The sequence below is a fragment of the Mesocricetus auratus genome, unplaced genomic scaffold (genome assembly GCF_017639785.1).
Source record: "Mesocricetus auratus isolate SY011 unplaced genomic scaffold, BCM_Maur_2.0 Super-Scaffold_100029, whole genome shotgun sequence".
Taxonomy (NCBI): domain Eukaryota; kingdom Metazoa; phylum Chordata; class Mammalia; order Rodentia; family Cricetidae; genus Mesocricetus; species Mesocricetus auratus.
The window spans coordinates 16,637,576-16,649,517 of record NW_024429210.1 but is presented as its reverse complement, the minus strand read 5'-3'; the positions used below and the strand labels follow the sequence as shown (position 1 = coordinate 16,649,517).

Here is an 11,942-nt window from a genome sequence, read left to right as displayed (position 1 = left end):
CTGTGTCTTATTCACTCAGCAATCCAGAATTAATCTTTAACGATGCTTAAGTTCTCAGTTTTATAAGAACTGTGAAAAGGTATGGAACACTTGTTACCGTTAAAGGTCTTTCCTTCCTGAGAAAATTAATAAGGAAGAAAGGAACACACAACATGAGTCATCAACTACTTATCATAGAAGGAGAGATGAAGAAGGAAACATTTCCATAGCTAGGAAAAAGATAACAAGGAATTAGCTTTGTGAGAGTGTAAATTAGTATAGCATTAGAGAAAATACTATGCTGATTCTAAAAAAGCAAAACCGGAACCACCATACGACCAGCAACTCCACTGCCTGACATTGACACAAAGTGGGTAAAATTGCTCTCTTGAACAGCTGGACACACAGCTGCTTCTGCTGCCGTGTTTCACAGCACCACCCTTCACAAACTGTGGAACCAAACAGGGTGCTCCTCAGCAGACAGTGAATAAAGAAAATATGCTATATTTGTGCATCAAAATGAAAGAACTTCTGCCATTTGTAACACTTCCGGGGTGACTAAAGACCTTCGGATAAGTAAAACAAACACCATGTGTTTTCACTCATTTAAGGAAACCTTGTGTGAGTAGAAAAAAGTGTCATTAGAAACAAAGGACAATGGTAACTGGGAAAAGGAATTAGGAGGGGGTTTGAAGAAACTGGAAGGTTGCTGGAGGGGGAAGATGAAAGAGGGGTATAAGGGAGAATAGATGGGCACATAAACAATACACAAAGTATGCATATATAGATATAACACAGAGAATGCATGATTTATACAATTGATGCAAGTTAATGATGTAATAATAAAAAAGAAGTAACTAGTGTTAAAATTGGTGTGCTTATAATAGAATAAAATAGGTGGGACCGGACACCAGGATCTGGTTGTTTGTGGTGCTGGGATCAAAGCACCCACGATGCTAGGAAAGCAGGCTACTCCTGAGCTACATCCTTCATCCCTTTTCCAACTTCTAAAAAATTCTGACCACAGGATCTCACTAAATTTCCCAGGCAAACCTTGAACTTGCTCTGTGGTGTCAGCAGGGTTTAAATTAATCCCACATACTTGGGACTACAGGTCTGTGCTACCAGGCTCAACATGAGATTTCTGTTTAAAACAGGTTATCCCGTAATAGCTATCTGAACCCCCAAAGTAGGGAATGTATCAAGTTCTAAAATCTGACGGAAAAAAAAGACGAGAACAGTGAATTCTCGGCCAGAGGAACTTAAGATAAAGAAAGGAGAGCAAGTACTCCTCCACTTCTCTAAGAGAAACGGTCACAGAACATATGCTAAAGAATCGCTGGGGACACAGGAAGGAGGTAGAAGTGACCGTGGTGTGGATATCAGGAAATCCTAACCAGGAAGCTCACAATTACACAAGACTTGTCAATACCAGAGGAGCAAAGAGAAAGACATCATGGGAAGCCATGGAATTGAGAGATTATGAGACATGTCAGAGAAATCCAAACTGCCCAATGGAGCTGGAGAGTAGAGGTATGAATGGAGGAGTGGAAGGGAATGAGTTGGTACTTTCCCATTATGCTTCATGAAGTTCAACTGGACAGAAGTAAGCTTTGGGTTCAGCAAATAAGATATGCAGAGGTGGGTTAGGAGCCTCTTACAGCACTGAAGGAAAGTCCTGAGAAATTAAATTGGCACATGGTTCAAATGCAATGTAGCCCAGAGATCTGTGAGGTGCTGGAGGATCTGAGGATGGGAAGGAAAAGCCAGAAATCACTCTAAACATTTTGAAGATTTCTCTATCCCACTAAGAATTCTTAAAGCTTGGAGGCTGAAAAGTTTTCAGGAGCAGCACTATGATACCAGTGTGGTGTGTTTTGGAAAATTAGTGCTTACTTGCTAAAATACCCACTTTGAATACAATGGGAATATATAACGGGCCTGTCGAGGAGACACCATGAGTTACAAATTTTTAATTTTCCAAATGATAAAATATACAGTAATAATTGGAAAGTGATTTCTATAAAAAGATCATAAAAAGAGGAAGGAAGCTTTGAACTCCAATATACACTAGAGGCATGGTAACCACTGGGATGCTGGGACTAAGAACAAAATTGTTGACACCAGTGACTAGGTACACTTAACATACATGAAGATGTGGATGAAGGGAAATTTTTGCAACATTCGTTCTGCAATGAAGTATTCCACAGGCTTCCAGCTGTTAATGGTTCAGTATTAGTTACCTTCCCAAGATATGCCAAAACATTTCTAGCTTATTTCTCATTAGGGAAGACACCAGAACATCATAAAGAAACTTAATAATGAGAAGAAAAACATAAGATCAGTGATTATATATACATATATATATCACATCACCCTGGTAAAGGAAAAATGAAATACACACTCTCTTCTATCATTTTTGTTCTTTGAAGGATGAAAAATAATTTCAAATGAAGCCATGCATTCTTCCTTTTTTTTTTTTTTACTATTTTCTTCTTTCCATTGAATTAGCAAATCTACTATAGAAGCACTTACTGATGTTAGCCATTCACTTCAATCCAATGGGATGTGAGTTATGGCAATAAATGGCCTTGAAATGCTTCAAAACTAAAACAGAAATTCCCACCTCACTCTCCCAAGAGCAGTCATGACTTTTGTAAATTCAGAGAACACACCCCAAATGTATACATAATGTCTTGTCTCTCTGATTTTTATTGATGTGAAATTATTTCTTTCTCTGTCTCTGTTTTTCTCCTCCCAACCCCCATCATATTGAAAGCTAGCAAAAGTGAAAAACAGCCAAATGATAAAGGAAATATTTGTCTCTATTATAATTAGAAAAATGTATTATTAAGAGAAATCTGAAAATTAGCATGCAAAATGTATCTTTTTTCTCATGGGGAAACAGACACTACTCATTTTAACCATGCTGCCAATAGAACCAAGAGGAGTGGTTGCTTGATCCTTTCTCCCCAAATACTAAATGAGTGTATATCTTTATACAAAGATAAATCAACACATTTGATATGCCAAATGATTCAGTAAAATGTGAATTTCAGTTATAGAGTCCATGTATATTTGCTAAAATTATAATCAGAAAAATGCAAAAGTAATGTAGCATCACTTCTATTGTATCTGCAAATTATAATGAAATACATTTAATTTCACTAAATAATCTCACTTACAGCCACCTTCTAAACAAAAGGTGACTGTCAATTCTCAGGTTTCCTATATTTCTAACAGTATTTGTATTGATTGTTTGGTGTGCCTTGAGCTGAGTAAAGCCCTTGGTTGTCAGTGCCAGGAACCAGCTTTAGCTAACTGAGAATAAAAAGTAAGTTTTTTGGGATGCTACCTAGAGGCGTTGACAGCACAAGTGGGAAGGCTGCTAGATATATAAATAGGAGTCACAGGGCAAATCAGTAGCATAGGCTACAACCGAATTACACCATGGAGGTAGTCAAACCTTCCCTCCAACTCCCTGGTCATCTTCTTGGTGGGCTCAGCATCTTTGCATCTTTTCTCAGATTCAAAAGCTCAAAAGGGAATATCAATGATAGAACTTCATACATATGCCTGTGCTTACTACCTGGGCCTTAGCACATGTTTAGTGAGAAAGGTTATTAACCAGTCAAGACTTCAAAAAGGCATTCACCCCAAGTAAGCTTCAAATATCAGAAGGAGGGTGGTGAATATCTATTATTTTTTAGATAGAGACCAATACTTCACATTTGTATGCTTCTAGCATATTTAATTTTATCTGTTAATATATTTAATTTTGAAATTGAGCAAGTGAGATAGGGAACAATGTACTAAACATTGTTTATTTTGAAGATTCATTTATCAAAAGGTATTTAAATCCTTTTTGTCAAGATGGCACCAAGAAAGCAAAGACAAGAGCCCCTCTCCCCCACCAAAGCCGAAGTCAAAGCAAAGGCTTTGAAAGCCAAGAAGGCAGTGCTAAAGCTAAAACACCCACACAAAGAAGACCTGCCCATCACCCACCTGCACAGGGTCCAAGACCCTGCAGCTCCAGAGAAAGCACTTCCAAAGAGCACACACCCAGGAGAAACAAGCTTGACCACTATGCATCAAGTTCCGCTGACCGCTGAGTTAGCCATGAAGAAGACAGAGGACAACACACGAGAGCTCCCTGTGGATGCCGAGGCCAACAAACACCACATCAAATAGGCTATGAAGAAACTTTGTGACATTGATGTGGCCAAAGTCAACATCCTGATAAAGTAAGGCCTGATGGAGAGAAGAAGGTCTATGTTCTTCTGGCTTCTGAGTATGATGTTACCAACAAAATCAGGATCACCTACACTGAGTCCAACTGGCAATTTCTAAATATACACATTTTCTCACCATTAAAAGATGTACAAATCGCCGGGCGTTGGTGGCACACGCCTTTAATCCCAGTACTCGGGAGGCCGAGGCAGGTGGATCTCTGTGAGTTCGAGGCCAGCCTGGTCTAGAGAGCGAGTTCCAGGACAGCCTCCAAAACAATACAGAGAAACTCTGTCTTAAAAAAACCAAAAAAAAGTACAAATCAATCATAAAAAAACAGAATGATATTATTTCCTCTCTCTTTAACTCCTTTAAGAATAATTATTTCTTTTTTAGGTTAGCAGGCAATATTCCCTTTATATATTTCCTTTTTATTTAAATTAGAAACAAGCTTGTTGTACATGTCAATCCCATTTCCCTCTTACTTCATTAATGAAAGCTACTTTAGCTTTCACACTAATACAGCACACCTGGATTTATGTGATGACACTTTAGGAAATCTTACTTCAGGTAAATTTACTAACAGTAATAAGCCTCTTTGAGTGCTAGAAGAATCTAGAATTACTCAGAATCTTAAGATACAATTTATTCTTTGGCAATCTGATATCTCTCCTCAACTTTGAAATCCCAGTTTCCATTCTATTTATAGGTTTCAAAACTGCAAGAAATAGCATGTATTTATTAATTCTATTAACAACTTCAATCCTAGAAGAAAATAATTCTTTCATAAGCCCATAGTCATAATAAAGTAAGAAACAAAGCAATGTGAACATGTTTTCCTGAGTCTTTGTCAAATTCATTTCTGACTTAAAGAAGCTGAGGACATACCCACATGGGTGGAAGGAATTATTAAATGAGAGGGACACAGGAAAGACTTAAGGTAACTTACAATATTTTATAATTGATTTCTTCACATAAGTAAGCTATACCATTTCAAGTGTGAACTGTTAAGTTTTACATGAGTCAATTGTTCTTGTTTTAATCTGTTCATTTATATATCACAAATAAACTCCATGATGTGTTGTATAAAAGAATAACAAGGAGTTTGTCCTGGGCTCAAACTACAAACACAAATATATAACAAGAGAGTGAACTTTCATGGAAATTTTTTCTTACATAAGAAAAATCACCATTTTTACAAATTAATAGAATACTTTGTACATTGCCTTAAGAATTAATAAATCCAAAACAAAATGAAGAGTTTTGAACACTAGTAATAACAGGTGCTTCACTGAATCCTAAAAGAAACAAAAGGTTCTAATATACTGAACTAGTAAGATTTAGATTAGATGCAAGGATTGACTCTTACCCCTACCACCAAGTAACCCTTGGCCAAGCAGTCACGAATTACTGATGTTTACTGTTCTCACCTGTCAAAATTCGAATAAAGGAGGGTATAAAAAGGCTCATTCTCAGTAGTCAAGGAAACCAAGGCACGTGGTGTAAGAGATCAGCAAATAACCATGATCATTTTCTGCATACAAAATAGTTAGAATACAAAATTTCTGTATACAAAATAATATCTCATTATCTTGAAGTTTATTCCAATGACTCTTTAAATGTTTTAGTGAAAGACATCCATCCCCAAATAGAAAAATATAATCAATTTGTCTGACTATAGCTGGCTACAAGTAGGTGCCCAAGTATGCTGTAAAGATTTTCATCAAAATCAATGGGATTTATTTTTATTTTGGAGAATATGTGAGAAAGGAGAAGATTCTTTTCATTGGAACATCTGATGGTATAAAAATATACTAAATTCATTACTCTTTAAATTATGTATTCTGTGAGACAAGAACAAGTCCAGTAGATGAAGTTTCTTTCCTGAATCTGTCGCATAAAAACAACATCTCTTGAGATACAGATATTTCATAAATAAATGTCCTTAGTCACAAAACAGAAACAGATCTGAAAACTAAAGAGAGAGATTCCATCTTCTTTCTAAATTGCCTTTAAAGGGTTGGAAAATTCCAGGTTTAGAAAAAACAAATACAGCAAGTATTTGCCCATCATTGGTCACCAGCTTCTGGCAATACATATGCACTAAGGATAACAGTTACTAAAGAGTACACGTTGGCATATAAAGTGCTTTATATTGTAATGTTGGATTTTAGTAAGAGTGTGGACATGTTAGTTGGGTTGTTCAGGTGCCTCTGTTACTTGACCCTGTTCAAATAAAATTACTTCTTACATTATTCCTACCTCCTATGCAAAGTTTACCACGAGAAGTTTCCAAGACACGGGGTCTTTCCAATAAAGAAAACTTGCACAATATGTTTCAGCCTCCAGGTTTGAAGCCATGGTATGTAAGCAATATTAAAATAAAAATTAAAAACTCATCAATTTAGAATACACTCTTGCTGAGTATGAAGTATTTTAGCATAAGCAAAGTCAATCCATTAAAGGAAAAGCTACTATAAAATTAGTATCAAAAGTAGGAGACCAGAGAGTTATTTACTTATGAGAACATTTCATATTGATGCCTTCAAAAGAAATTAAAAACACTGAACTACACGTAATTTAAGCCATAATACAGTAAAGCTAATCTTCAACCTACAAAATTTATGAGATTAAAGATTTTTAAATCAATAGGAATAAATTTTATAAATTTGGTCAAAGATTACATTTTATACATTTGAAAATGTTTATTGTATCCTTTGAAAAATATGCACGGGAGTACACATGCCCAAACATGCATTGCATATATATAGACAAAAATGCATACATATGCTATTATTTCATGTATTAAATGAAATTTAAAAAACCAGAGATAAAGAATCATTTATTTAAAAACACCTGCAAATATCAATGGCTTTTTCTGGCAAAAAACAACCCAAAAATTTCAGCTAGGCTAAATATATCTTATGGCCAATAAAATTTTATTAAATTTTGTCTGGCATCTGTAAACTGTATGCTAAGAAGCTAGGTCCACTTTTTTCAGAAAACAGACAATGCAAACACCTAGTGTTGGAATCCAGAACTCAATCTGAAGAGAAGGAAAGGATCACAAGATTACAGAGACTGCTTTATACACATTTGGATGCTTTCCTTTTGTGTACTGTATTGATGAGTGTGGCGTGTGCTCATTGAGAAGCCAGCCCTCGGTAATTGTCAGGGATCTTCATTCTGAGTGCAGACTCCACTGGAAATTAATTGCTTCGGTGCAACCTGAACCGCATCATAAATGTCATGTAGAAGTTGCAGGGAGTGAGACGGCAGTGACAGCTCAATCCGCACTGTTTCGTTTAAAGGTAGGTAAAACACACTGCGACAGAAGTGCTCTTCATCAATAATTTAGTCCGCAGTGTAAAGCCAAGCCGTGCCAAAGATGCCAGGGGAGCCGCTGCCTCCCTAGTTTTAATGACACCAGCAGGGAGGGGTGGAGGGGCCAGCTCAAATCAACATTCACTGCACATCTGGGCATGTCGGCAGATGAAGATATCAAGGACTGAGCTGACAGGACAAAGGGTTGAAAAAGGAAGTGTAACCTAGAAAACCTTTGCTTTGAATTCTTTGTATAAATTCAAAGAAGATGACAGTTCCTAAGGTCATTTTATACAATAAAACTTCAGCGATCTACATGGAGAATTTTAACCCTTGTGAACATGTAATCAAAAAAGATGAAAGTTTCTCTTCTAAAATTTACTTTATGACTCTAGAATATCCCCATCTGACTCCGTCCCCTGCACTGAAACTCCTGCAAGGAACCACACGTCAGCTGCTTGACTTCATTTCATGAACACTAAGTGCAGCTCCTCGGAAGAGCCAGCCTTGGAGTTCACTGTTTCCTGTCTCCAGCCTGAGACACTTTGTGATCTTGGCCATTTTATGTTCGCTTGAAGCTCACAATGCAGTGTGGGAGCTCCTGCTGTACTGTGAATTACCAATGTGAAATGGACAGCCGTCCATTCCTTACTATATACCCTCTACTAGTAATTTAAAATAAAAGAGGGAGGGATAAGTGTTTCCACTATCTAAAATGTGCTACTTCTGGGAATCTAGGGCTTATAAGACAAGAATAGCAGGAATAACATGAGTGTCAGTTTGTCCTGATCTTTGGAGGACACCAAGTATTCCCAGGTTGCATGCTCTTAGAAGTCCAGAGATCAAATTCAATGGCGTCTTCCTATGTGTTGTCTGTCTGGAGATCATCACAGTCTCACGAAAGACTGCGTAAGTTTTAACAATAAGGATATTCTACCCACATGGAAGAAACTTACTGAAAAAATGTTCCACTTCCAACAACATTTTCACCACCAAATCTGAAAACATTCATATCATTAATGCAAGCAAGAGTTAGAGGTTTAAATTATTCAGCTATAGTAAAGCAAATTAAAAGACAAATAATGTACATGATGACAAGAAATGGATATAAAATGAATTTCACACTTACATTCTTATCCTAATGGCCCCTTACAGATGACTGGCATACATGTAAGTGATATATCAAATCCAGAATATGTGGGAACATAAGGGATCATGCTAGTTTCAGAGTGTGAGTTGCATAGTTATACGCCAATCAATCCAAGTTTTCCTCGTTTTTTTTTTTTGGTTTGTACTGTTTTGCTGGTTTTCAGTCCAGCCTGGCCTCGAACTCAGAGATCCACCTGCCTCTGCCTCCTGAGTGCTGGGATTAAAGGCATGTGGCACCACCGCCCAGCAGTTTTCCTCATCTTGAAACATAGGCAGAAAGTACATCACACAGTTTGGGGAACATTTTTAAATGGTTCTTATGAATCCATAATAGTTATAAAACTCAGGAATGTGGCACCAGAAATGTAGATCTCCTAACCACAGACTGTTGTTCCCATTTAAGTGCCTGGTATTCAGAAGGTTCTAGATTTGGTGGTTAATCTGCTGATATTTTGCTGAACAAAATAAGATGTCAAAGTCCCATAATAGAAACTGGAAACAATCCTACAGAATTTAGACTTGTAGCTTAAACCAGACAGGCTTTCTTGATAGAGCACAACCCCACACTTCCCTCTGAAAGATTTTATTAGAAAAACAATAAAAAGAAGGTGATATCAAATTCTGATGTAAACTATGCAATCAGGAGGCTTAAGTTACTGAAATTAGGTAATAACTTGTCAAATGGAAAATTTGGGTAAGCATGCCACGTTTCTCATTTTATGGTGGGTAAAATAGAATATTAATCAATGGAAGTAATTTATTTAGTTAGATTTATCCTAAGACTTGAACCTATCTTAAATTTACCGTTTAATAAAAATAAAGCATCCTTCACTTACTAAGAAGACACACAAAGGGGAACTTTCTATTGAAGAGTAGAAGATGGGACAGCATTAGAGACAGGTATGTGACCCATTTGTGAAAGGAAGATTGAAATACATGAAATCATTGATATTTGTCTTTTAGCTCCCACATATAGTTTCTTGTGGCTTCAAGTTGAAAACTCTAATAAAGTGTTTAAGTACTTATTAAAACTCCACCTCAGTTGTTTGGAGTCCTAACATCTCTGTTCACACATTTTAAGGCAAGTAATATTTTCTCATAATAATTTGTGTTAGGGGCTAATTGGGAGATTCAAAAATGAACAGAATATTATGATATTTGAAATTTTACTAAATAATAATTAACAGGAAACAAGCAAGTGGTACTTTAAATTTTTCTAAATTGGCACACAAAGCAGTAGGTTTGCACATGGTATTTTTGTTCGAACTTAGTTTTGATTACCCCTCCATAGTGTCTCCCCTTGCCCCATGCCACTGCCCACTTCTCCTTAAGCAGTATTATTCCATTTACAGAAATAAAAATTTGCTGTTAAAAATGTTTTTACTTTTTAGTGTCTACAGGCAGTCAATATGAGGAAGTTGCTTTGTGTGGAAAGCTGCTGCAGCATGCTACTGGTGAGAGAGAGCTGGGGAGAAGATATTTTATATAGGCTATATTAAGCCCCCAAAATGGCAGGTTTCACAAATTTAAAATTATTGTCCATTTGACAAACCAAAGATATTCAGCTTTCCATATTCATTGCGTGAATCTCCTGAACCCCAGACAGAAAAGAAGGAAGACTGCAATTATCCCTGAGTTGTTGTAGCCTTAAATGAGACTGAGAGCTAATCATACTCAAGTGTCAGATCCAGAGGACGGCTGCTTTTAAAAAGCCCATTAAACAATATTATTCAATTTAAATGGTTGCATTATCAAAAGGTCTTTGATAATGTAGTTGCCAATTGTGTTCCCTTGATTTGTAACATTCTTTGAGGGCTTTGGGAACGTGAGCCATTTAAGGCATCTTTAAGAAAAACCTAATACCCTTCTGACTTGGAACATTCTGTGTTTCCTGTGGAAGCGACAGAAGTTTCCAACTCTGACTAGAACGAAGGTCACACTGGCAGAATCTCCACAATCACACAGGTGCCATGACTAAAACTCAGAGGCGTGGGGAGTCAATAAGGCCCACCCAATGAGGAACACAACATGCATGAGAGCTACATGGAAAAGCAGAATTCATAGCTCTTTGAGACATGAATATCTTAGAGGGAACAGATTCCCAGCAGAGAATCTGCTTTCACAGAAGGTGCCATCCACAATAACAAGCTATATTCCAGCTTTTGTATATGTATGTATTATGTACATGTGTATGTGTACATATGTGTGTATGTGTATATGTGTGTACATGTGTGTATGTATGTATTGTGATGTGTATGTGTGCATATGTGTATGTGTGAGTGTGCATGTTTGTGTGTCTCAATGTGTGTGTATGTGCCATATAAATGTTACTTGAGGTATGTGACTGCACATTACTGGGGTCTCACATAGCTTTTAAATTAAATATTTAGATTGAGTAATTGTTTTAGAGTATGATGAAATGCAACAAAAGTCAGTACTTGTTTTGTTTTTTATTTGTTTTTAGACCCTTATAACTCTGGGTACAGTCTTTCTACCATAACTGTCTCTTCAACCACTTGCACTCGGTTCTCTTGCTGCACCCTGCCTAAGCCTTATGTGTGGGCATTTAGCACACAAGATAGAACAAATGACAGAATAAGAAATTATCTAGAGCCAAATCAGAATGCTATCATGAAGAAAGACAAAATACTACCTACACTAAGGGTTTTATTTCATTATATGTTCTTTCCCTGAAATTATAGCCAAGTCATAACAATACGATGTTCACAAAAGCTAGCCAGTACTCCAAACCAACAGAGTTGTATTTCACACAACTAAAATCATGTGAATATTGGATATATACTATAATATTTATGGCTGGTGATATATAAGTGACAGAACATAGTAAAGATTGGTTATTTGTGTGTGTGTGTATGTTTGTATATGTGTGTATATGTGTGTTTGTGTGTATGCGTGCATATGTGTATGCATATATGTATGTCTGTGTGTGTATATGTGTGTGCATTGTATGTATGTGTGCATATGTATATGTATTTATGTGTGTATATGTGGGTACACGTGTGTTTGTGTGTGTATATGCGTGTATGTATGTGTGTGTGAGAGAGAAAGAGAGACACAGAGAGACTCACGTGAACAACTTAGGAGTTAGTTGGCTCCTTTCCTCCATGTTGGCCCTGAACCCTGAAGTATGAACCCATGCGGTCAGGCTTGGCAGCAAGTGCCTTTACTCACTCAGCCATCTTGCCAGCCCTCTTTTTTAAAAACAGGTTTTGAGATTTTTGTTTTTGGTTTGTTTGCTT

General features: G+C 36.8%; 1 protein-coding gene across 1 annotated transcript; it reads left to right on the top strand.

The window, feature by feature from the left end:
* The first annotated feature begins 3,852 nt into the window (after positions 1-3,852).
* LOC121134647 (60S ribosomal protein L23a-like) lies at positions 3,853-4,170 on the top strand. Its single transcript, XM_040733187.1, has one exon. The coding sequence runs from the start codon at positions 3,853-3,855 to the stop codon at positions 4,168-4,170; it is 318 nt and encodes a 105-aa protein (XP_040589121.1).
* The last annotated feature ends 7,772 nt before the right edge of the window (positions 4,171-11,942 follow it).